Here is a 27,953-nt window from a genome sequence, read left to right as displayed (position 1 = left end):
ACATTATTTTGGGGTGTAAATCATTTGTGATAGCTAAAGAATTTCTTTTGTTGCTCTGTTCGAAGGCACTGATCGACAGTGAAACAGACCCTTTATCAGTTTATTATCCGTCAACAAAAATAGATCTACCCTAATTTAATTCACTTCAATGAATTACATGGCCCAAAGTCAAGTTACTTGCATTCCCATTCATAAGGGTACTATTGTGCTTTGAATCTTTATGAAATGGCATTTGTATTTATTCTGGAAAAAAGACTTGCTGTCAAAGTGGGAGGAACATATTCTACATCCAAACCAGAATATTTTCAGCTGGGCAATAGTTATCGCACAGTAATAACGTCTGCGTTGAAGTCTTCCCTTGTTAGCTGACAACTGGTGTTTTTAAAGGACCTACAAGAAGACCTCAACGTTCTATGCTGTAGGCACATATATCAGACTTCAATGTATATATCTGTTCCTTCATTGAGCTTCATTTTTAGAACTAATCTTATGGGATGGAGGCATACCTTTCAAAGCAACATTTTTTAATTTACCAAAAATGACAGCATGAACTCGCTGGAGTAAAACTCCACAATTTCAGCTGTTCCTTTTCTGAGGCTGGAAAGTTTATGACATTACAGGAATAGAAATTTGATCATATAAAGCATCCTCACATTATCCAGTACCAGTCCTAAGTTGAGAAAAGTATGATTCTTTCTTTTAGTGGAAATTGAGCATTTTCCAAAAACCTAAAGGGAAATATAAAGGAAGACATCATTTTGCAAAGCAAATGGCAAAGCATTGCCCATCATCCAACAGTTTGTTGCTGTCACTTGTGGTGTACCTTGTTCTTGCCACAAATTACTTTCTTCCTTAAAGGCACGAGTAGCAATGTGTGTCTTAATCTCAGTATATTCCTAGCAAATTCTAGGCACTATGCCTCACTTTATATTTAGAGCAATTCTGTTCATCCCCAATCTGTGTTCAGTCTCACCACCAGCTGTTTTTTTTAGCCATATTCCAAGATTATCTCCAATTCCATACACATTTATTTTGTTTAATGATTTTTAGTGTAAATCTTATCAATTTAATCAGCTCCTACTAGTTCAAATGCTGTAATTCTGCACTATGATAGATATCAGCAATTATATCTGCTGTGAAGTTGAGGGGTCAGTAGTTTGCTAGTTAGTATTTGCCTGTGTCAAAAGTAGGCACAAAATCATTTCAGAACTTTAGCTTCAGATTTATGTAATGTTGTTTTCTAAATTTAGAAAGTAGTTTTCTTAATTGATTATGAATCATTGAATGTAATTTAGTTTATCCATGCGATAAATTTGATAAAGCAATTCAGACTTGAAAGAAGTACAAACTGAGCCTGGAAGTTACTTTTCCAATGATGAGACGTATTACTTCTGTGAATCACTTTTTCTGAATGAAGATCTAAAACACATTTCTTGTGGGATTATACACAGAAATTTGTTTTGCTTATTTCAATGTATTTATTGCAAAATCCCCCTATTCCCTTCCTTGTACCTAAATTTCCTAGCAACTCTAATTTCTTCTGAATGTTCCTCTTTACTCAGATAGTCGGAGATTGCATTCAGACAACTATTTTCTCAATCAGGAAATACATTTCAGTTAAGAGTTCAGCTTGTGAGGATTTGTGAATGTGGACCAATGTTTTATCATGCCAAAGTAGCACAACTTATTAGAACTATTCTCATCAGTTGTACTTTAAAAACTGATGGACGTCAGAATTATATTTATCCTGTGATGAGTACACAAAAAGCAAATTAACTTGTTTGAAATATTCAGTTAAGAAATTGGATTCTTCCTCTTATTCCAAAAATAATTCTTAATACTTCTAAAACAGATGGATTGTTTGACTGAAATAACACACTGGAGTTGGAGGACCGGAGCAGGAAAGTTGGTGTTTTGGGTCAGGACCCTTAACTCGCTACTTCGAGCTAAGTTTTTGGCTTAAACAACTAGAAAAAACAGGTCTGGCAAGTGCTGTGGAGAGAGAAATGGTTCATGTTTTGAGTTTTCTCTGACTCCTGTTTGGAGCATGTATATGCAATAGCTCCAATGTCAACAGACACTCTGTTTTCACAAGACGTGCATCAAGGTTCTCCCAAGACAGTGGCGAGATGCTAATTGATATGGATTGTTGGTTATTTAACAACTTGTTACCAGCACTTCCAACCTTATTAATATTCAGAAGTGAATGCTGCCGAACAAACTTAATGGGAAAACTTGACATGGAAACCAGAGAGACCACTTGGTGAATTCAGCTTGTCACTTGTTCTGACTGACCTTGATGTTGGAAACTGGACACCAAAATCTCAGGGCACGTTCTATGAGCACCAGTAACAGACACCCTGTGCCTATGTTGACATTGGTATCTGACATGTGCCAGCCTCTTAAAAACCCTCGTGGAGCATTTCCAATTCACTAATTGGACTACACTGCATTTCAGTGCTCCTCCTTGGGCTATACCAGCTTTGTTTTTTAACACAGTGTCAAAGCAAAGCACAAAGCCAGAAAGCTTGTCATAGTAGTCGGCAGGCCTCAGTTCAAGTTAAGGAGGATAGCTTTTGCTTCGGGGTTCCTGGTACAGTAGATCATTGACAGCCTCCATAACCAGCCCAGGCCCTTCTCAATGCAGCTTATGCCATGAAACTCCCCTCATAAGGGATGAGGAGCCAAATGACAGGCAGCATACCATTCGTCTTGACCCATTCTGATTTATTGTGACTTGTATTCCTCCTGGAATGAGAGAGAAAGTGACACGGAAGATGAAAGTGGATAGCATGGCTGTTACTGTTGGTGCAGTGGGACATTCCTAAGCGAGTGAGTAGGAAATGCAAAAAGCATATAACTAGTGCTGGGCTTTGTGGTCATGAGGATGAATGAGGAAGATGTTGGAGGCAGTGGTGAGAATAGTGGGGTATTGACAGAAATAATGAATGTGATGTGTTGGAGAGAAGGTGGTGGTATACTGCTGGCAGAATAAAGAAAGACATTGACGTTCTTCCTACGTCTTTTTGAGAAGATTTGTGGCTGGGGTTGTTGATGCGGTTGTTGACTTGCTCACCGAGCTGGGAAATTTGTTCGCAAATGTTTCGTCACCACGCTAGTTAACATCTTCAGTGTGCCTCCAGTGAAGTGTTGGTGTTCTGCCCCACTTGCTTGTTAGGTTAGGCGGCATCGCTTCTGGATTTGTCTCTTAGTGATTGATATGTGTGGTGCGGTTCTACATGTTTATTAATGGAGTTCCGGTTTGAGTGCCAGGCTTCCAGCAATTCTCGTGTATGTCTTTGCTTGGATTGTACTAGGATGGCTATGATGCCCCAGTCGAATTGGTGTCCCTGTTTGTCCATGTGTATTGGAATGATTGACAGTTGGTCATGTCACTTAGTAGCTAGTTGGTGAATCAAGAGACATGACCACCTGTCACTCATTTCAGTACTGATGGACAAAGAGGGACACCAATTCAACTGGGATAAGCAAAGCAAAGACTCTCATGAGAATTCCACACAAGAAAACCTGAACTCCATTAATAAACATGTATGAAACTGGACCCAATATACCAACCACTAAGAAACAAATTTAAAAGTGATGCCACCTGCCCCAACAAACGAAGACAAATAAATAGCAAACAGGACAGAACACGGGTGCTTCACCGGACATGCACTGATGCTGTTATCTAGCATAGTGATGAAACGTTTAAGAACAAACTTACCAGCTTGGCAAACAAGTCAACTATCACATGCTTCCTACGTTGTTGGGCATTCCTTCAGATGGCAGAGACTGCTTTAAGTTTAATAGCAACCGTGGACCAGGCTGACGTTCTGGAGTTCTGAAGAAATCATATTGGGCTTGAGACATTAACCTTGTTTATCTCTCCCCAGATGCTGCCAGAGCTGTTGAATTCTTCCAGCACTTTTTGTTTTAATTTCACATTTCCAGCATCTGCAGTATTTTGTTTTTAATTGGCATGGCTTAATGTCATAACCTCCTCTACTGGACTTGGGAAAAGAGGTAGTCCCACCTCTGCACCACCTGTCCAGAAGGACCTTCAGGACACTGTCTGTAAACTGAGATGTTGATTTTCTCTCTGTCATGTCTGGGTGAAATGCCGGGAACTATGCTGGGCACCTCAAGACTAACCGTGCTTGTCTGGTTGCCCAATGAGCTTTTAAAAATGGCATTATGTCCAGAGATGCCAGTTAATTCCAGGATATCTGTTGAGTGGCAAGTTGCTGCCGAACAGCACATGGTAAGATGTGCCAGAATCGGACATGAGAGAGGCTATGGGGCGTGGCATGCAATTAATGCGCAGAGTTTGGTAAGCTACAAAGAGAAATCTCACTATGTGATACAGTGCGAGAACTTACCAGGTGTCAGTGAGAAATCTTCCAAAATATTTGACACAATTCTCACATGGCGCAAGATTACAAAAGATTTAGCCATATATAACTGAAGTACCTCGTTCCAGATACGTTCTAATAAACCTCCTCTGCACTTCTGTCATGTCTTGATATCCTTCCTAAGCGCCATGCCTGGAATATTGCAACTAAGTATTATGAAGCCTTAGTATAACGTCCATCCTGTAAACTTTTAAAAAGGAAATCTCGGTTGATGAGCAACAATTACAATGTGTAGCTGGAATAAAAGATAATTGACATCTGCCATTATGTCTAGTTTCTGCAGTTCTGTATTTTTTTTTCCTGGGAAAATTTTGTGGTCTTTTAATTAACAATTGTAACTCTCTAGCATTGTGCTGATATAAATTTAATCTTTTTTAAAATTTGTTACAGTAAGTCTTCGATAAATTTGAAAAACATGGTTCTGAAAATGTTGATTTGTACTGAGTATGTGGTCATACGGATGTCTTTTTTATCTGAAAGTTGATGACAAACTGTATGTTTAGCAACTTACGTCTCAAAAACTTACACCCAACAAGCTGACCAGAAGTGGTGTGTATAAGTGGCTACAAAGTGATTATTTAACTTTGTTTAAATGTAATCTCTTCATACTGTTGCTATAATCAGTTCCAGTCGACTTGTCTAATTTGCTGCTTACAGTTTTTCAAATGAATTGAATTATTGGGATAAGCAGGTTACATAAACTGGCTTATTGTAAAAAGTGGTTTGTGTCCTTCTGTTCATAATTTATTTTTCCCTTTATCTTGTTAATATCTGGCTTTTAATTTTTATCTAGTTAAAACAATGCCACACAACAGCTGGGAACAATTGTTGTTCAGAAATACTTGTGGCCTAATAAGCCGCGAGTGGGTATGTCACTGGTACAGGGCTATCAAAAGATTGATCGACATTTTAATTCTGCCAATTGCATCAAATTATAAACGGATATACCACGAATGACGAACCTGCAATCTTATATGACAGTGTAACCAAACACACACTTGACTGCAATATTATCTATTCTATTGAAGTAAAGTATAAGTTTGCACATACATTTATAAATTGGCACAGAAGTGGATGCAGTTATTATGCATAACACCATGAAGAATAGTTTGACTTATTCTTTTTCCCTTTTTGTATCAAATTTTGCTGTGCCATATCTTCTGCTAGCTGATGTTTTTGGTAAGTTGAGTTCTATCCTGCTGACTGGTGATGAAAATCTTTTGTCGGATACCTGTGTATAAATGACATTCACCAGTAACTGCCAATCTGTTTCTTCCCTTTGCCTCTTTCCTACTCCCACCAAGAGAATAATCTTTGAATATTGCAATGATTTTATGCTGGCACCTTTGTTTGGAAAATACATATTTTGGAAATTAAAGGAGTGACACATTACCCAATATCTGTTTTGTTGTTCCATAGTTTAAAAAAAACTGCACTGGATGAAGTACTTCAACCTACATTGTGATTGAAAACTATTAACTAAAAACATTTGCATTTTTGCAATACACCGTGAGGTTATGACTTTGGGATTAGATAGCACCAGATAGTTTATAACTAATATGTCATAATTCTATTAATGCAATATGTAAAGGATTATGATGGTGAATGACTTGATTTCCCTGTAAATCCTGTCAATGGAAGTTAACAGTGTGAAGTTTCTATTGAGGGATTTTTATTTTCAAATTCCAAAGGTATTTTATTTATGTAAGCTTTTCTTAAGAAATAGAAATTAATATTCATGTTCACTGGTACATAACAGTTATGATACCAAAGAAATGTGATTTCATCCACCATAAATTATTTTAATATAAATTCTAGTCAGTCACATAGTTTTTCATTATGTCCACTTCAAAGTTGTACACTTTTTACTACAATACCTTGATCCTTTTTGAGTTTAGCAGCAAGCCTGGTTTACAGTAAATTATATTTGTGAAATTCAGATACACAGTGCGCATACTCACCTTCTCCATAACCCATGTACCACGATCTAAAAAAAACATTCAAAACATTCAAAAAACATGCCCAAACTTCCACAGTTTGCTTAATTTTGGCATTGAGAAATATTTAGGAACTATTAGACCATAATTGTCAAATCTTTTCTCCCTATAGACATCCTTACTTGAAACAGCTCAAAATAGGGAAGAAACTTTTGACTTGTGAAACTAGTTCATTCTTGTTAACAGGGAGAGAGAGAGAGAGAGAGAGAGAGAGAGAGGTATAAGCCTACAAATCTTTTAGGAGTTAGCAGTCAGACTTGAGAGCACAAAATAGATTGCAAGTTGATCTGTTTGAATATACAAGAATAACATTGCTTCAATGTCTACTCCTATTTTTGAATAGAATTTTTAATAATTTGACTTAAATATTTTTTCTAATTTTTGTTTGACTATTAAGGGCATAATAACTCAGTAAAGAAGTTTTTTTAGTACTTGTATCCACATTATTGAAATGAGGACAGAACAGATTGAAAAACTGTCTATCACATTTGCTTTAGCTGCTTAGTTCCTGGAGTGGAGCATGGCCTTATTGTAACAATAAAAGCTATTGCAGAAATAGAAAAGCATTACAAACTCTTCACAGAACCATGCTTAAAGAAAAGGTGAGGCCTAGGGAAATAGAGACATTGGAAACAGTGAGTCACAGAGTGCAGAGTTTAAGACCTAAACAGCTGCATGTATGACCACCAATAATGTGGTATCAGATGAAGGGAAAAGAGCTCAGATTGGAGGAACACTAAAGCGGAGTGACACCATTAAACTAAGATTAGTACCTCAAGCCAGTGAATGTATTGAAAGAGTGAGTTTCAGTAAATGTACTATGCCATAGAAATGGTTTTTTATATATAGTGTTGCATTCACTTTTGATTGTGTGATAAAATGCATTGACAATGGTAAGACATGATTCCAAGCACTAAGGTTGAAAGTTTGAGGACCTTAAGTTTTTTAGTCAAGGAAGGTCAAATGCAAACCTCATCAAAGTATCTCCAATTATGAAGGTAGATGGGAAAACCAGTTACTTAGGGGGACATGAAGAAAGTATATTCAGAAAACTAGTAATGAATGATAAAATCTAGAACATGTACCAGAAAAAAATTCCTCAGTCAGTGAGAAATTTTTGGAATAATCTACTGAGCAGAATAAAATAAACTTTATTTTACAATGCCACAAATTAATTATGATGCAGAAGTTAATGTACCGTGAAATGAGCAGCAGTGGGCAAAATGTCCTTATACGTATTTTGTGGCATTTCCCCCCATGCTTTTTTGTCCACTTCCAAGGCACTGACCTTGTTTGGATTGCGTTGGTTCTAAGCTGTGACTTGACTTTTGTACTGTACCTGTCCACTCATGCCTGACCTTGAGCCACAACATGCTGTTTTGGCTGTTGGGACAACACAGCCGACTCAGATGACAAATATTAGACAGACATTTGAGTACATATTTCTAACAGATTTTATCAGATAGCGCTGAATAATGAGAAAGCAGACATTCAATTTCACCTTCTAAATACAACAGCTGTACTCCCTAAGATCAACTAATTACACATAGATTGGCATTTGAATATGTTCAAAATCTATTTTGATGAAAATTGCATAAAGTAAGTATTTTTGATTAGATGTCACAAATCACAAAGACTTTGGACTTGAACTGAAGACAACTCGCAGTTGAGTTTATGTTTTATATTTATGTTGAAATAAGTTAAAGGGTTTTTTAAATTTTTGGACATAAACAGTGAATTTTATATCTTCTGCTTAGTCTTATTTTATTTTGCTTAGCCCTTTGTTTATATCAGCATCATGTATTCTGAAAAATTGAGTTGAAAGTGACTCAGGAATACCTATAATTCAATGCCTAGAATTCAAAACTATTGACGTTTACACCATTTAACATGTACGTTAATAACAAGTCACAACATGGCCTAATGAGTTTTGTCTTTCAGAGCAATTAAAGACTATACATCTTTGGCGACTATAGAATCGGAGGTTTTACAAACCATTGCCCAATTTTAAAACATCCAGATGAGGATTTGAAAAGTTGACTGCCTTAAAACAAAGGCCCGCCAAGCATTATTAATTTTTTGAACTGCAGCGGAATCAATAACTTTGAGTTGGGGTAATCTAAGAATGAGACAAATTTTTGTGGAGATATAGTGTTACTAGCGTGGAAAGTCTCCTTGTAAGCATCATAATCCTTTACAAATCTTCCGACCTCTTATGTCCAACAAATTTATTTGCCAGTGAATGATATACAGCACTACCAATCTTGTTTTATTCAGCTCAGCCAATTCAGAAGTAAATATCCTTTCATTGCATACTTGCCATTTTACTAAATCATTTTGCCATTATGCTTAGGTTGAGTGGGATTGCTCTGAACCCGTCTCCACTTGGATTGGTTCTATGAGGCAAAGGGAGTTGAAACAATCCTGTACCTGCAGTTGATGTGTCCCTTTTCTTCTCCTAATACATTCCCCACCATCCCCCCCCCACCCGAAATTAAACGTCTGTGTAGTAGCCTTGTTCGTGGTTTATTGTTCCTGCTGCACTATCTTAATGTTCTGTGAATGGATGTACACTGAAGTATTATTGGTGATTGAATTATAGAGGCACTGGAATTTGTAACATTATTTAAGCATGTTAATTATGTCTTGTCCTGGTATTGCGCTATGCGTTTACTTAAACATATAGGTGTGCTTTTGTTGTTCCGTGACTGATTACCAATAGGTTGAAAAAGGAGACAAGTTTAAGTTTGCATTTCTACAAGTCTTATAGTCTAGTCTATGATCAGTTTAAATATGCTTCTTGTTCTCAGTAAGAAACCAAAAACTGGATATTCATGTTAAAGATTTTTGGAATTCAACAAAATTTACTAAATCTTTTCCTGTAAAGGCCTCAAGTTCCATTATCCTTTCTCATTTGTTGAATTTGAATGTATGCGAGTATATTGTCTCCAGAAATGCTGCCGTTAAGTATTGATTTCTGCAAATGTTAGCTTCTTTTCAAATCCACTGGAACATACTATCTAAGTTTCATTTGTCAATTTTATGTATTCTAAAAAAAATTGGGTTGAGGGTAGTGCAAGAAAACCACCATTTTGGTCCATCGTGAAAATATAGAGTTGGCTGTAAAGTACATAGGAGAATTTAAGTGATTATGTTTGTCTTTATAATACTGGCAAATCTGACAGAACATTTATAATGTACAAGATTTGAGAACCAAATCTTTGTAAGTGATTCAGTCATAAATTTTCATCTGCTTGCTCTTGTATGAAATGCAGGTGTTCACTTTACTGCAATCTTTTGGAAATAGAATAGCTTCAGTTAAAGAATATTTGTGTTTCAATTTGTTGGAAGAAAAGATAAGCTGAAAAACCTAATTAAGGGTAGAAACAAAAACAGAAATTGCTGGAAAAGCTCATCCGGTCCGGCAGTATCTGTGGTAAGAGAGAGCAAAGTTAACATTTCGGGCCCAACGACCCTCCTTCAGAACTGATTTTAACTAGGCAAAGTTAGTTATGTATGCAGAAGATGGGGTGGGGGTTGTGGGGACAGGAGTAAATAATAGTTGCCGATTGAGTCCAGAGAAATGAGAAACAGTTTTCCAGACAATGGAATCGGTAAAGGCCAACCTGGAAGAATCAATATCTTCTAATGGGGGCCATTAGTGGCTGACGATGGGTTTTTTTTTGTGGCAGCAGCTATGTGATGACAGGGTCTGGTATGTTGGGTTTTGGTTAAACCAGACATTGAGTCCAGAAGACTGCGGAATTCCCAAGCGGAAAATGAGATACTGTTCTTCCTGCTGGTGCTGAGCTTCCCTGGAGCAGTGTAGCAAGCCCAAGATGAGACGTTGACCAAGGGACACAGTATGTTGAAATGGCAGGCTGCAAGAAGCTCGGGGTCATATTTATGGTCAGACATAGGTATTCTGCAAAGCATTTGCCTTGCCTACATTTTGTCTCCCCAGTGTAGAATAGACTACACTGTGAGCAACAAATACAGTAGACTAGATTGAGTGAATCACTGCTTTACCTGGAAGGTGCGGCTGGGGCCTTGGATAGTGAGTAGGGAGGAAATAAAAGAGCAGTGCTGCATCCTCTGTGATTGCATGGAAAGGTGCCTTGGGGGTGTGGGGAGGTGTTGAGAGTGGAGGAGCATCGGACCAAGTTGTCCCAGATGTGAATGGTCCCTGCAGAAAGCTAACAAGGGAGGGGAAGGGAATGTGTGTCTGGTGGTGACATCCAGCGGCAGGTGGCGGAATTATCAGCTAATGATCCTTTGAATGTGGATGCTGGTGGAGTGGTAAGATAGGACCAGGGGGACCCTGCCACTATTGTGGGAGGAAAGAGAAGAGGTGAGGGGCCTGTCAATGACAGTGGTGGGGAATCCTCTGAAGAAGATGGTCGTTTTGAAGAGAGTTAACAAGGTGTAGAGCTGGATGAACACAGGTCAAGCAGCATCAGAGGAGCAGGAAGGCTGACATTTTGGGTCTAGACCCTTCTTCAGAAAATGAACGTTCCCTTTTAGAAACTGGTGTCATTGGAACAGATGAGACTGAGATGAAGAAACTGGGAGAATGGAATAAAGTCTTTACAAGAAGCAAGGTGTGAGGATGTGTAGTCAAAGAATTGTTGGTGTTGGTGGGTTTGTAGTGGATATTGGTGGTCAGCCTGTACCTCAAAGTGGAAATAGGGATGTCAAGGAAGCAAAGGGAGGTGTCAGAGATGGACCAGTTGAGGTGAGAGCAGGATGGAAATTGGAATTGAAATTAATAAGCTTTTCCAATTCTGAATGAAAGAGGTAAGGAACACCAATAATGTCATTGAGAAAAAATTGTGGGTTGTATCCCACAAAGAGACAGGCATAGCTGAGGCTCATGCCTGAAGATGGGGTGGGAGTGCAGGTGGCAGGCTTCAGAATGGTCACACATTTGACCTGAAGAAAGTGAGAAGAGTTAAAAACGATCTGTTCAAAGTGAGGATGAGCTTGGTCAGGTGCAGGAGGATGGTGGAGGGTGGGGACAGTGCAGGCATTTTTTTTCCAGGAAGAAACAGAGCTGTGAGACCATCCTGAACTGAGATGGACGTGTAAAGCGATTAAACCTTCATGGCTGAAGAGGAGGCAGCTAGAGCCTGTCTACTGGAAAATTTCAGAAACTGACAAAGTGTCAGAGAAATCGCGATAGTCCAAGGGGAGAAAAGAATCGTGCCCCAGTAGGAAGAAATGAGTTCCTTAGGGCAGTAGCTAGCATAACAAATGGTCTGCCTGGGCTAACCTATTTATGGATTTTGGGAAGGAGATGGAAGCAGGCTGTCCGGGATTAGGGAAATGTGAGCTTGCAGGCAGTGGCAAGGAGAGTTCACCATATGGCATCAGATTAATGTCTGTTGAGGACACAATATCCTGGTGTTTAATGATGGGGTCATGATCTGGGGGAGACAGGAGGAAGTGTCTACGCACTGTGTAGAGATGACTGTGCCAGACAACAACAGCACAACCCTTGTCAGCAGACTTAATTACAAAGTCAGGGTTGGATCTGAGTGTATGGAGTACAGTCAGTTCAGATGGAGATAGGTTGAAATGGGGAAGGGGCAGGTGGTGTATAAGAAATTGAGATCGACAGTTTCCCACGAACAGCTCAAGTGCGGGTAAAAAGGCTGGAAGGAGGGGTCCAGGTGAAGGAAGAGTGTTGAAGGCAGGTGAAGGCGTCTGTGGGACAGAGAGAAGAGTCTTGTCCAGAGGAGGTGGAGGTGACAGAAGAAGAGTTCACCATTGTATCGTGCCTGAGATTTATTGAGTTGAGGGTGCAGGGGGATAAAACTAAGATCTTTGCTGAGTACAGAAAGTTTAAGCAACAGAGGGTGGATGGCCAGAAACAGTTATATATACATGACAAGAGGTAGGGTTATATGATTGGATGAAGATTCCAAAGGGTCGTGGATATCTCCTGAGTTGTTGCATCTTACATCTGTTAATGCCTGAAAAGAAAAGAAAATGTTTCTTGTTAGAATGTGAAATGAGCTGGAGGATGAAGTGCAACTGGGCGGCAAAGTTTGAGATAGTGCTGATGGCGAGAGAGGTCAACAGTGTGCATAGGGCGATATATGGCACTGAGTGAGGATCTCCAAATGTGAGAACAATTATTTAAGGAACGATGTGTATCCCACTTCAAGATGGTCACAGAGATACCTGTGATCCTGGGTGGATTCAAACTTGAAAGATGAGACTTCAATCAGGATCCACTTTGGGGTGAGTCTGAGCTGGCGGCAGTCACTGAGGAATATGATATAGCTGTGGAAACGAGTTTTGGCAAATACCTTGTCAAACACCAGAAGCAACAACGAAGCAATGATGGTGAACAATAACAATAGATTAGAATTGAAATCCTGTCAGAGGTGGAGCAGAACTGCTTCAAGATGACATGCCTGGAAGAGATGTGGCAATGAGTTAAATACTAAATTTTTAAAAAAAACAAAGAACTACTGATACTGGAACAAAAACTGAAAAGCTGAGCAGGTCTGGCAGCATCTTTGGAGTGAAAACAGAGTTTATGTTTCAGCTCCATTGACCCTTCTTCAGAACTGATCCTAAATAGACAAAGGTTGGTATATATGTGGAAGATGGGGGTTGGTGGAAGGCATGGAGGAGTAAACGATAGGTGGATATGGAGCCTAGAGAGAGAAAAACAGGCAAAGGAATGGGTAATTGTACACATTGTTCCCTTCTGGACACTTTGGTCCATTCCTCCTCCACACCCTCTTATCTTCCCATGAAATCGAAGCAGACACAACACCTGCCCGTTTATATCAGAGCTGATGAAGGTTCACCTAGGTTCAAAACATTAACTTGCTGTGTCTCCATGGATGTTGCCTGACCCTGCTGTGATCACCAATGCTTGTTTTTTCAGTGTATTTCTCTACCCCTTCTCCTTTCTTTTTCTCTGGGCTTCATCTTCATCTATCGTTTCCTCCTCCCCACTCCCCCAACCCCAGCTTCAGCATATATATATACCATCCTTTTCGTTGCTATGTTCAGCACAATCTCTGGACCCAAAACATAAACTTTGCTTTCTCTCCACAGATGCTGCCAGAGTTGCTGAGTTTTTCCAGCAGTTTCTGTTTTTATTTCAGCTTTCCAGCATCCATAGTTATTTGGTTTTTTAACATCAAGGGCAGATGTCACTAATTAACTCAGCTTTTTGGAGAGTATTGTATGATTAGTTGATCTGTAGTACTAATTTCAAATTTTGTTTGTAATCTACATATCAAAAAGCTTTTCACCAGCTGCAAATCAAGAGCAAAAATGCAAAGGACTGAGTGTCTGATAGGTTAGTTTATATCTAAATCTTAGCACCCAAGTCTAAACAGTCAGCAGAACCAACAATAATCACAACTTTAAGAGAACAGAAAATTAAAAATTATATTGTCAACACACCCATAACAGTGTATATCAATTGCAAGCCATTTTCACAGTTGAGTGTCTGAATTTGAAGAAGACCTGTCCTTTTAGGCAATCTAACTTGGCTATTTAATGAAATAATGAATTAAGCCATACAGATCAGGAAGGAATTAAAACAGAAAATACCAGAATTCTCTGCAAGACCAGGTAGCATCTGTGGAGAATGAAACAGTTAATGTTTCAGGTCAAGACCTTTTGTCAGAACTGGGAAAGGTTAGAGGTGTAATTTGGTTTTGAGGAGGAAAGGAAGGTTGTGATAAGATAGAAGACAAGTGAGATTGGAAGACAGAATTACCTTACAAAGCCAAAGAGAATGAAGGGCAAGAAATAAATGGTGTGCTCGGCGCAGATGTGTTGCTGAGTGTGAGCAGAAATGAGAGGGAAATGAAAAAAAGAACAATTTGAAACAAAAGGTCAGTGTTCACAGTCAGAAGTTATTGATCCTGAAGAGTTTGGATTTCATTCCTAAAATCTCTATTGTGATTTTTTTTAACATCACAGAGTCTAAAAACAAAGACAAAATCAAAACCAGTGAATGCTAGAAATCCTCAGCAGGTTGGGCAACATCTGCCGTGAAAGAACAGTTCAGATAATGTTTCACAACTGATGATAAAACACATCTGTTGGTTTTGTTAACATGTCATGAGTACACAAAGAGGAAAGTGAAAACCATTAATATAGTGGTTTCAAATTGATCATTATTTCTGTGTCTTTTCAGGAAAAGGAGACATTCAACCCCAGTTGGACAGTGCTTTACAAGATGTAAATGATAAATACCTTCTGCTTGAAGAGACAGAAAAACAAGCTGTTCGTAGAGCCCTCATTGAAGAACGCAGTCGCTTTTGTGCTTTTGTTTCCATGTTGCGACCTGTGGTTGTAAGTTTGTTTCTTGTTGCACATAATCAGGAAGAATGTTGTTGCATAATTCCTTTCGTAAATGGTATAAACATTGCTAAAAACGATCTGTTGCATTGGGCGATTAAAAGAAATGTTGAGGATTCACTTATTTTACCCCAGTACTTAGATTTTAAATTCATTCTCCACTTCTGTTGGGAACCAGACTATCTTCATCAGGTTACTTATAGTCACCTGTTAGCGCACAACACAAATAATACTGAGAAAAAATACATTCTGTTGAGGCTTTTCATCATGCACTCATCAGGACAGAATCATAACATCAAATCTCAAAGGCAAGAACAGTTTATGCCACAAGAGAAGAGGGTGCAGTTTGGTGGAGATGCAGCCATGTCGAATATACCAGCAAACAGTTAACTATCTAAAACAAAAGTAGAAATTGCCTTCAAATTAGGAAGAGTCACTGGACTTGAAATATTGACTCTGATTTCTCTCCCCAGATGCTGCCAGACCTGCTGAGCTTTTCTGGAAATTTTTGTCTTATTTCTGATTTACATCTGCAGTTCTTTCAGTTTTAATTGTGACACTTGAGTTTAAATTCAAACCTGCAACTTGTCTATTAGTCAAGGTGTTGCAATGAGGAAAGCACCAGGGAAAATTTTGAGTTGAGGAAAAAGCTCTATATCTGGACACACCCTTTGTTTTCAAAGCACGGGACATCATTTGTGAATATATGTGGCTGCTATTGCAATGAGGAGGTACGGAATGAGGTGTATTATGGATAACGGGGAGGCTACATCTCTCTGATGTGAACACATTGTGTAGCTTAACATCTTGATCTGAAAATCAACTGCACAATGTGATTTTGATTTGAAGAAGGCTATACCCAACAACAACAAAAACAAAGTTGCTGTAAAAGCTCAACAGGCCTGGCAGCATCTGTGATGGAAAAATCAGAGTTAACATTTTAGGCCCAGTGACCCTTCCTCAGAGCTAATTGTGACGAAGGATCACCGGACCCGAAACGATTTTTCATTCACGGATGCTGCCAGACCTGCTGAGCTTTTACAGCAACTTTATTTTTGTTCCTGATTCACAGCATCCGCAGTTCTTTCGGTTTTTATTAAGGCTATACCCGAAGTGGGAGGAATAAGTAATGTCATAAAATGTGCTACAAGCCAGACCAGTAATGTTAAATTGGTTCTTAGTGTAATCCTTAGCACAGTCATGATTAGTTAGCAACCATGGAATCACGTTTAAAGTTGGACACTGTTTTGAGCTTTGCAAAATCAGTACCTTGCTTTTACATCAAGCTTGCGTGGTGAGCAAATGGCCCTATCGAGTCCGAGCTGAATTATGCCATAATTTCAGTTTGTGTCGTTGGGCATATGTTGGATGTCGTCACTGTACGTAATGCGTATACATGCGTCATTGCACTCATTACTTGTCAGCGTCCTCAAGAACTGCATCAAATGGTACTGTGCATTGCTGTTGTCAATTCACACATTACATATTAAATATTCATCTGGCATTTGGTACTGTGTCCTGAAGAGCATCATCGTGAGGAAAAGTGCTCATGTTTGAAAGATTTCTTTAAAAGGAGAAGTCAAAGTTCTGGACAAAAAATATCCAAGTCGAGGATTTTTTTTTCAACCAGAAATTGCAGCCAGGATTGCACATTTCTATGAAAACCGCCCATTTCTTGACAAGCTGATTTTCAGGAATGCCTGCTTTCAGTGAGGCACAGAGCAATTCAAGTCTTTGTGAAAAGTGCATTTGCTGGCACAGTAAATTGTTTTCCTCATTTTTGTGCTTGTTGAGTGAAACATACAGGGTGTACACTTGAGAAAGCTGACTTCCCTGTTCAGTCTTGAGCCGGTGAAGCACAAAAGTTATTTTAAAAGCAATAAGAGGTACCACTTGCGGCAGATGAGGCAGAAGAGACCAGAGTTCTTTATTTCACACTTACAATTTAGTGCTGTAGTCCCCAGGAAGCATATTTAAACATGAGCAAGAAACACCCAGCAGTTGGTAATGAACTAAATACTACATAGAAAGCAAAAAAAAGCTATCCACTTAACAGCAAAATTGAAAGTTTAAAATTTGTTGAGGCTGGAAAATGAGAGTTGATATTGCCAGACTGCTTGGGTATTCATCTACAACAGTGAGAACAATCCGTAGCAATGCTGATAAAATGAAATGTGTCATATTTTAAGTGCTGGCAGGGTAATTGGGACTAGAAACTAGATAATAGAAAACATGGAAAAGACTCTGTCAATCTGGATTGAAGACCTAAACCAGTGCCAGGTTCTTCTTAGTTTGATGGTCATCCAAGAAAAATTAAAAGCCAGAATGAAGATGTTCTGAGTGAACAGCCCGAGAGTTCCCAATCATAACGTTTCAATGCTAGTTGTGGATGATTTGAAAATCTCAGGAAGCATTTCTGTCTCCAAAACGTTAAAATGTCCAGTGCAGCAACTGGAGCTGATAAAGAGGCAATTGATAAATTCCCTGCCCATTTGAAGAAAATCATTGAAGAAGATGGCTACCCACCAAAGCAAGTTTTTAACATTGATGATATGGGACTTTTTTTGGAAACGGTTGCCATTGAGAATATGCATGTTGTGTCAAACAATGTTGGAGAAGTGATAATAAAATGTGAGGCTGGATGAACACAGCAGGCCAAGCAGCATCTCAGGAGCACAAAAGCTGACGTTTCGGGCCTAGACCCTTCATCAGAGAGGGGGATGGGGGGAGGGAACTGGAATAAATAGGGAGAGAGGGGGAGGCGGACCGAAGATGGAGAGCAAAGAAGATAGGTGGAGAGGGTGTAGGTGGGGAGGTAGGGAGGGGATAGGTCAGTCCAGGGAAGACGGACAGGTCAAGGAGGTGGGATGAGGTTAGTAGGTAGCTGGGGGTGCGGCTTGGGGTGGGAGGAAGGGATGGGTGAGAGGATGCAGTGGGTGGGGGGGAAGAGCTGGGCTGGTTGTGTGGTGCAGTGGGGGGAGGGGATGAACTGGGCTGGTTTAGGGATGCAGTGGGGGAAGGGGAGATTTTGAAACTGGTGAAGTCCACATTGATACCATATGGCTGCAGATGTCCAAGTTCTTTAAGGACCGCAACTTCCCCCCCACGGTGATTGAGAACGCCCTTGACCGCGTCTCCCGCATTTCCCGCGACACATCCCTCACACCCCGCCCCCGCCACAACCGCCCCAAGAGGATCCCCCTCGTTCTCACACACCACCCTACCAACCTCCGGATACAACGCATTATCCTCCGACACTTCCGCCATTTACAATCCGACCCCACCACCCAAGACATTTTTCCATCCCCACCCCTGTCTGCTTTCCGGAGAGACCACTCTCTCCGTGACTCCCCTGTTCGCTCCACACTGCCCTCCAACCCCACCACACCCGGCACCTTCCCCTGCAACCGCAGGAAATGCTACACTTGTCCCCACACCTCCTCCCTCACCCCCATCCCAGGCCCCAAGATGACATTCCACATTAAGCAGAGGTTCACCTGCACATCTGCCAATGTGGTATACTGCATCCACTGTACCCGGTGCGGCTTTCTCTACATTGGGGAAACCAAGCGGAGGCTTGGGGACCGCTTTGCAGAACACCTCCGCTCAGTTCGCAACAAACAACTGCACCTCCCAGTCGCAAACCATTTCCACTCCCCCTCCCATTCTCTTGATGACATGTCCATCATGGGCCTCCTGCACTGCCACAATGATGCCACCCGAAAGTTGCAGGAACAGCAACTCATATTCCGCCTGGGAACCCTGCAGCCATATGGTATCAATGTGGACTTCACCAGTTTCAAAATCTCCCCTTCCCCCACTGCATCCCTAAACCAGCCCAGTTCATCCCCTCCCCCCACTGCACCACACAACCAGCCCAGCTCTTCCCCCCCACCCACTGCATCCCAAAACCAGTCCAACCTGTCTCTGCCTCCCTAACCGGTTCTTCCTCTCACCCATCCCTTCCTCCCACCCCAAGCCGCACCCCCAGCTACCTACTAACCTCATCCCACCTCCTTGACCTGTCCGTCTTCCCTGGACTGACCTATCCCCTCCCTACCTCCCCACCTACACCCTCTCCACCTATCTTCTTTGCTCTCCATCTTCGGTCCGCCTCCCCCTCTCTCCCTATTTATTCCAGTTCCCTCCCCCCATCCCCCTCTCTGATGAAGGGTCTAGGCCCGAAACGTCAGCTTTTGTGCTCCTGAGATGCTGCTTGGCCTGCTGTGTTCATCCAGCCTCACATTTTATTATCTTGGAATCTCCAGCATCTGCAGTTCCCATTATCTCTTGGAGAAGTGAACTGTTTCTCCCTCTCTTGGCCCACAACACCAAAACGCAGACATAAACTTAAATGCTTTACCCAGTTAAGAACAAGGCCATTTTTACACAGATATTATTCTAAATGTAATAAATATAAAGATACATCAACAAGTGTATTTATTAAGCAGCAAAATAATTGATTTATTGCGAAAAACAGGACCTAAAGATGTAAAACTGATTAACAAATTGAGATAGAAAAGGATAAATATTTACCCTTCCTGTAATATACACATATACACACACACACACACACACACACACACACACACACACACACACACACACACACACACACACACACACACACACACCCCCCCCATTAAAAGAAAAACTTTCTTTGTTAGCTCTTGAAGGAAAAAAGAAAAAAGCATGATGTGTTTAAAATGTATTTCACTCAGCATCTTAGCGCACACAAGTTGGCACCATGAAACAAAGGCAGTTATTCTGGGACATTTGCAGACATGGTTTAGCCGGGAATGTCGAGAACTCCGAGGCTTTGCAAGCTTTATCAGTTTTTCAGATCTCTCACTGGTTCGTCCAAAAGGGTTTTCTCTGAAACATAGAGTTGAGTAGCTTCTCTCTCTTCACAGTGTGTATCCCGACTCAACTTCAAACAATTTACAAAGCCATAAATCCAGAAATGTGATTTCGAGTAAAGAAGTCCATTTGACCCCCAAAAGTGTATGATAAGTGTCAGAATGTCATTTGAGTGACCCTTTTTTTAAAAAGAAACTAGCTCAGGTATTTCTTCACTCCTAATCAACTACAACCCACAACTCTTCAAACATGAGTGCTCAAAATTGAATTAAGAATGAAACCTCTTCATAACAATTTTGAAATAAGAAATGACAGCACTACGATTTAAAGCTACCAAAGATAGCTTGATTGTTCCACTTGGTGAAAACACTGCAGGAGCTTTTAAGATTAAGCACTTTGTGGTTTATCAGTTTAAGAGGGCTTATCCCACGGAGAATCTGTATGTCATTTGGAATTCAAATAAGAAAGCCTGAATGACAGGAGCACTCCTACAAGAGTGGTTCTATCTGTACCTTCCTAGAGGGCGTATTGTACCAGAGAAAATCTCACTTTCAAGGTATTGCATCTCTTGAATAATTGCCCATGTTTTTCTATCAGCCTTGATGAATTGTCTGATATGCAAAGATGCTTTGCCTGCCTCTTAATATGGCTTTGCGCCTCCATTCCATGAATCAGGGAGGAATAGCCACATTCAAGGTCTGTGAGCTTTCTCAAACCTTCTGTCAAATCATCATAGCAACAGATGGTGAAAATACACCATCAGTCAGGGAATTTTGACATGGCTTCAGCATACAGGGGCTTTAGCAGTACTGTTGATTCATTAGATGGAGTCACGTTATTGTGTCTGAAATTGTGGTTTGATTGGGTCAGTGGCCAAGGAGAGTCTGCAGTACAGACTCTGAGGTTCAGCATGAAATAATAATCTTTCAGAGGCTACTTTTATGAAGTGGTTGAGGCTGGTGTGTGGGAATTGCTTGCATTCCTCAGAGGAATTTTCAAGCGAAGATTCAATATGGCTACAGAGTCGGTAGGCTGAAAAGGAAAGTCAAACTGATCAGGTCATTGTGTGCCACCTTGAACTTAATTCAAAATAGGAATCCTCCAACTAAAGTCATTAAGCCTCCTAAGAGAGGAGCAAGATCTCAAACCTGAGACTATGGTCATGACACTGTGCAGGCACCTCATAGTAATGCCAGTAGTGTCTTCAAAAAGTCCATCACATCCAGTGGCAAAGATGATTTAAAAGCATGTTAACATGTCCAGGATCCAGCCTCTAAACCACTCAAAGCCACCTCCACGAAAGTTCTTTTGTTGTGTCCTCAAAACATCCACAAGGAAATCAAACATCTTCACCAACCAAAATTTGGGTGCAGAACACAGACACTTTGGGACATTGAGAGGTTAAATCAAGGTGGTAGAAAGAATGAAAGAATCTCTAAGCAACTCATCTAACTGATATTCTGACCAGCACCTGCCCATGTGTGGCAACGTTTCAGTTCTGTGATATTTACTAAGTTTAATGAAGGTTATTTATTTATATTATAATTATTTATTTTGCACACTGTTTCCAAGCATTGCATATGAATTTCAGCTTGTGCATTTGTTTCTGCAGAAATAGAATGTTAGAAGGAGCCCAATACCAGCTTGAGAACTTATTCCTATCAAAACCCATGATTCACTTAAAGTTGTTTTACTTAAAGAAGTGATTCTTATACACAGACTTAACTTTAACTGAGAGCTTCCTCTTGCGTTTGTCAAGTAAAATAAAATAATTATACTTATTTGAGTGATTTAGAGGCTGGATCCTGGACATCTGAGCATGAGGGAAGACCCTGCTGTTAGATCATCTTTGCCACTGGATGTGATGGACCTTTTGAAGACACTACCAGCATTGCTATGAGGTGCCTCTTGCTCTTGCTTGCTCTTGCATCTCTCAGGTGGGCTTTGAACCCATTCCTGCTGACTGGGAGTCAGTGCTACTACCGAACTATGGCTGAAGCCATGTAGTAAAGTGGCAATAATAAAATATGCATTCTGACATCTAAACAATGTTTCTTGAGAGTTAATTTCACCAACATTTTTAAATTCCCTGAAATCCTTTGTACTAACATCACAAAACGGCTTTGTGTGATAGAAATGCCAAATGACCAGGTTAAAAATATTGCTGGTGTAAAAGCACTCGTTCAGCATGATAGAGAAGACTTGTTTTTCTCCCCCTTTCCCAGGAATCAAAACAATGCCAATGGCTGTTCTGAACTTCAAACAATCTGTTGCTTTCCACACACTATGCCTTTCAGTTCTGCTGGCAAAATCACCCGATTTTCTTGTTCTGCTGATATTCCACACACCTGTCCGCAGTTCCAGGTGCGAAGTTAGCCCCAGAAATGCTCATCGCGCCAATCCCTGAGTTGGGAATTGAAAGCTGATTTGCGCTCACTCAACTCTGCAGCGCTTTTCAGCTGAGAGAGAGAGACTTCAAAATCAGTGCAAACTCTGTTTCTTTATATGCAGTAATGCAGATAGACTGCCTATAAATAGGCAGATTATGAACCAATCTTCAAGCCAAGATTTGTGCCACCTATGCTGCAATTAGTATTTCAGGACATGAGGACGTACCATTGGCAGTTAATTCTGTTCAACAACTGGAAGATGGCAATGGTTGACATCTGGAGCGCCTTTGGCTAACTCTCTTTACATTGTCAGAGCGGATAGGTAAGTTAGCTGCAAGGCAACTGATCCTACTGTATTAATTGTTGCCAGTGGAATAAATGGAAGAAATGCTGCTGAAAATGACCACTTGCCTATTAGTGTAGGCAGTAAAGAATATGGACACTTGCGGCTCTGTTGTATTTCCAAATGCTGTTGCAGTTCATTTACTAAGTTTTGTAGATGGAAATGGTAGAAAACAACAGTTTGATGTATAATTTGAAATATTTGTATTTCCCTTTTAGGTCAGGTTTGTACTTCACAGCTATGGTATGTTTAATAACATTGATCTCAATACCACACTCTGAAACACAAATGAGCAGCTTCGCTTTATTCAATTATAAGAGTAATGAGCTAAGACCATCTAATTAAGTATAATTGAATATCATCAAGGGAGGACCTGAAAATTTTCAAATAATTAAACAATAAATATTAATATTATACAGCTGCTTTTCGTGAATAAAATGAAGTTTATGTATTTGGTCAATTTACTATATAATTGTTTGTTTACAATTTGTGTTTGGTGCCTTCTTCTTTCTCATTTACTCAAAAAGAAGATTTGCAAGGTGCTGTATGTCTTATTTTGCAGAAATTCCTTGTTTTGTAAATCACAAGAGTACCTGAACCAACATCCCCTTTTAGTACTGTCCACTTTTAATTCAAATTACTTAACTGATGTCTAATAATTTAATATTTTTCGAGAAAAATGAAATTGGTGAGAGTATGCTGATTTAGTTAGCAAATCAGTGTGCAAGTGATTGTTCAGCGCGGCACTCATTTTAAAATATACTTACTTCCATATATTGATGTCTGTTGCCACAGGGTATGAGTGACCACAATGCTAATCCCTAGAGTTGAAGGTTTGTACTGTGAGGAATGGTTAGAGAAACTTGGGCTGAACTTCTACTTTTCAATCTGATCAAGCTACACCACAGAAATATTTGGAAACCAAACAGGAGAAGCAGCACGCAGTAAACAGGATTTGGTAATTCTGTTGCCAGCAGATCAGATCTAAGCTCTGTAGTATGTATCCAATTCTTAATGGTGGAGAATAATTGAACTAACAGGATCCTCAGTGATGGGGAAACTCAGCACATCAATTCAAAAGCCAAGGCTGAAGCGTTGGCATCCATGTTCAGCCAGAAGTGTGAAGTGGATAATCCATCGTGGCTGCCTCCCTCGAGTTCCCCAGATCACAGACAGTAGCCTTCAGCCGATTCAATTCACTCCGTCTGATGTCAAAAAACAGCTGAAGACATTAGATACAGCAAATGCTGTGGGTCCCCATGATGTTTCAGCATTGGTACTGACGACTTGTACTCTAGAACACGTGATGTATCTAGCAAAGCTGTTCCAGTACAGCTACAACATTAGATCTACCTGACAATATGGAAAATGCCCAGGTATGTCCTGTCCACAAAAAGCAGGACAATTCACTCCTAAAGTGACCATCTAATCAATCAATTCTTAAGCATCAGCAAAGTGATGGAGGGGTTGTTGCCAGTGCTGTCATATAGTGCTTGCTAGGAATAACCTACTCACAGATGCTCAGTTTGGTTCTTGAAGGGTCACTCGGCTCCTGACTAATACAGACTTGATCCAAATGTAGACTGAAGAACTGAACTCCAGAAGTGATGTGATAGTATGATTGCCTTTGATATCAATGCAATATTTAACTGAATATGGCCCTAGGAGTCTGAACAAAGCTGATGTCAATGGGAATCAGGTTTGAATCATATCTAGTACAAAAAACTTGGTTGCAGTTGTTATAGGTCAATCATCTCAAGTCTAAGGGCATCATGTTTTGCTTTATTTTTCTATGTTTTAAGTTGGCACTGGAGAGTGGCAACACTAAACGAACCACTTATTGCTGTATTTTCTAACAGTATACATGACAATAAATAAACCAAATAAAATTTAAAACAGGACCTCCTCACAGTAGTATCATAGACCAAACTAACTTCAGCTGCTTCATCAATGAGCTTCCCTCATTATAAAATTAGAAATGGAAATGCGCTGTGCTGATTGTCCAGCAACTTTAATGAATTTAATGATGCCTCAGATAAAGAAATAGCTATTGCCCTTATGCAGTGAGACCTGAATGTTAATCGGGCTTAGACTGATAGGTGGCAAGTAGTATTTACATCATACAAGTGCCAGGTGATTTCGCCATCCAGCAAGAGCAATTCTAACCATGCCCCTTGACATTTAATGGCATTATCGTTGCTGAATCTCTTATTATCAAATTCCTTGACCAAAAATTGAACTGGACTGGCAGTATAAATACTGTGGCTCACTGGCTTAATGGACTACTCTTGTTCTTATGTTTCGATAGCCATGGTGAGCATAACATAATTTATGTTGTTGTCCCGAGCAATGATAAAGTCAATCTAATCCCAGTGTCTTTGTTCTCATCCTTCTGTTTAAAGATGGAATTGATTATTGATATATTGTAGCAGATGGAAACACTGAGAAGAAGTATGCCATTTTGCCTTCTCCTATACTTTGATATTTGGCATTGAAGTTCATCATCATAGTGAAATTGTCTTCCCATAAAATTTTCAGTAGTTCTGTCCAAGCCCTTGTAGAATTTATCTTTGATACCCTCAGGACTAATAATTGAGCCTACGCACTGGTGATGGTCGCACACTTATTCACGTGAGATAGATGTAAAGTCGTGGACGATTTTCTTTCCTCCAGGGAGAGAATTCAAACATTTTGCAAAAAACGTGTGGTCGCTGATAGCTCTGTTAGCTGACTCTCCCCAGCTAGTTGTGTGCCAAAAGCAGCAGCATCATTATGAGATATGGGTTATCACAATAGTTCCCTTCCCAGCAGAGCAGTGCCGTCCTGCACTTGGAAAATGTTGTCTTTATCGAGGACAGTTCATTTGTCCTGTGACACTTAGTGGTTGAAACCAGGTGGACCTTGTTGACAATGAGATCCTTGAGTGGGGTTGTTTGGCCCAGGCTCCCTGATTGGACCAGGTTATTAAAGAACCCCTCACTGACCAATATAAACAGGGGATTTAGAATCACCTCAGTTCAGGGAACTGTCTCTGAGCTGGCTGGTTATAACCAGTGTACTGGTAAATAAAGTATTTACACAAGTAAATAAAGGGTGACCTGATTACAGGATACTGACATCAATGTCATTATTTCATAAGTGGAGATCCCTGGTGAAGAGATACCAGCCCCTGTGCGGTTATTTTAGTAGCGACAGGACAAAACAGTACGTGCCTGAAGAACATTTGCTTGCAACAGTCATCTTGGAATAATTTCTAGCATTATACCTTTATTTAGGAAACTTGACTTGTTTGATCCTACCATCGAAGACTGGACCCAGTGTGTGGAGAGAATACGATACTTTTTACTGGACAAATGACATTGGGGTAGATGAAAAGCAATGACTAATACTTCTGCTTGTGGACCTGCAGCATTTTCAGTTATAAGGGGCTTAACTTGCCCAGAGGATCCAGGTGAAACTTGATATTCCCAGACCTATGGAGTGAAGGTGGGGGGAGGTTGAAAAGGCAACAGGAGCACCAGTGCCGGCCACATACCATCTCTATGCAAGAAAGACAATTTAATTTTCGGCACAAAGTTTGAACTTTAGAGCTGTTCTCACAGATGTCTTGCAGTGCTTTCAGTACTGGTGAGGTAATACTATTTTGTCTACAGTATCTGCAGCATTTTTCACTGGGCAGTTGGAGATGGGCATTATCCCTCACGTGGACGTAACCAGAATAATATCTTCAACCGGAGTGGGCTATGAATTTACCAAATTATGGCCACTGCTTTGCACAAGCAGCTACGCAGTGCCACAGATGAGAGCCACTGAGTGTCAAGAATCATCCAGTTATGAAGTGGGATGTGGCTGAATCCTGCAAAAGGGGCTACCTGTGACACAATAATGAAACAGCCACTATCAGCCCATAGCAGGAACTGATAACATGCTGGACTTGTGCTGGACAGTTGCAGTTAACATGAGCATTCAAATATCAGGTTATGAAAATAAGACCTAACCATTTCACAAACCTTTAATGGCCATCCCCGTTCACATAAAGTCATCACCGCCGCTATGGTGGGCGTAAGGATGACTGTTGACTAGGATCAGAAATTGGATAAATTTTAAAGACCTAGATAGCATCAAATTCATTAGGACAGTCCCCTGTATGACTTTTTATTAAAATGTAAGTACTGTTTCTCTCTTAGGAAGAAGAGATGTCAATGCTGGGAGAAGTAACCCATTTGCAGACTATTACAGATGACCTGTCTAACCTGACGATGGATCCTCACAAATTACCAACAGCCAGTGAGCAGGTCAGTGATTCAGTGGCCCATGGAATTATAGAGTGAGTTACTTAAATTTGTGGTAGTTATGCTGTACAAAATTTATTTTGAGAAGTTATGATCTGAGTGATTTTAGTGTCATTCAGAAACTTCATGTGTTGGTAACAATGCTGTAATGTATTTCTCTCTGGCTTTCCTCTAAATGTTTAGTGTCATGGACCAGACCAACCCCCTCAAAATATTCAGAAGATAGTAAAGACCATAACTTTTTCTTATTTTAAAGGTGAATATTAGGTGTGGCAATTCCAGCAGTCAAACTACAGGATTTAAAGTAAACACATATTTATTCACCCACTGTGGTTAAAATACAACAAAAGAAAGAAGGAATTGGAGTAAATTAACTTTTTAGAAAACTTAACAGGTTAATAGATACAGTTACTATTATTAATTAACTGTTCCAATATAGTAATATCCCATAAAAATATTCTTGGCAGAAGGCAAATTCAGAAAACATATTGGAGAACTGCATGTGAGACAGTCTAAAAGGAAAGAACATCAAAGGACTATTCTGTGTGTGTGTGTGAGAGAGAGAGAGAGAGCTAAGTTTCAGCTGTAGCAAACAGAGATATGGCAATTTTTCACAATCCCATCAGCTTCTGTTACTGTTAAAAACTAATCAACTGCTTCTGTGGTAGGAGCTAGACCACACCCATTCAAGCTGCTTCTATTGTTCCAACTTAAAAAAAGAACCCAATGCTTCATAAGCTGTTTATCTTCTCATTGACTACTCGTAGCCTGTCCCCAGTCTCAAAAAAAACTAGGACAAAACATAGCTCTTAAACCTACAGTATCATCACAATAGCAAGTTTTCTGCCAGTATCGTAAAATGTATGATTTATCATACAATTAATTTTTGAAGCGCATTTTATTTACATTCTCAATTTTATAATTTTTCCAGGTAATTATTGACCTGAAGGGCTCTGATTATAACTGGACATATCAAACCCCTCCCTCTTCTCCAAGCACCACCATGTCTAGGAAGAGCAGTGTCTGCAGGTATGTATGCGTACAGGGGATTACTGGTTGTGTCTGTGCGGTGATTATGTAGTAACAGTTAAGGGATTGTGTAAACATTTTCTAAGTTTGATGACTGACTTGAACCATATTGCAGTTAGGTCTGTAACTATGTCCTGCCATCTAATTTGACTTGCTTTCTTTATGAAAGAGAGACATGTCTTTTATTTAAGTATAAATAGTGTGTAAGGGAATGCATAGAGAAATAGGACCAAGTGGACTGCTTTAAGAGAGCCAACACAGGCCAGATCAGCAAGTTTAAGCTATATAGAAAT

The 27,953-nt window shown here is 40.0% G+C and overlaps 1 protein-coding gene across 6 annotated transcripts in view; it reads left to right on the top strand.

Annotated features, from left to right (window-relative positions):
* Nucleotides 1-27,953, top strand: part of LOC125451635 (protein MTSS 1-like) — a 176,337-nt gene that overhangs the window by 134,148 nt on the left and 14,236 nt on the right. For all 6 annotated transcript variants that reach the window (XM_048529001.2, XM_048528998.2, XM_048529000.2 and 3 more), the window contains exons 7-9: nt 14,583-14,740; nt 26,527-26,634; nt 27,563-27,660. In XM_048529001.2, the coding sequence (XP_048384958.1) occupies nt 14,583-14,740; nt 26,527-26,634; nt 27,563-27,660 (364 nt within the window). The remainder of the gene's footprint in view (nt 1-14,582; nt 14,741-26,526; nt 26,635-27,562; nt 27,661-27,953) is intronic.

Source organism: Stegostoma tigrinum, chromosome 5, assembly GCF_030684315.1.
Source record: "Stegostoma tigrinum isolate sSteTig4 chromosome 5, sSteTig4.hap1, whole genome shotgun sequence".
Classification (NCBI taxonomy): Eukaryota; Metazoa; Chordata; class Chondrichthyes; order Orectolobiformes; family Stegostomatidae; genus Stegostoma; species Stegostoma tigrinum.
This window is presented reverse-complemented; position numbering and strand designations above follow the sequence as displayed.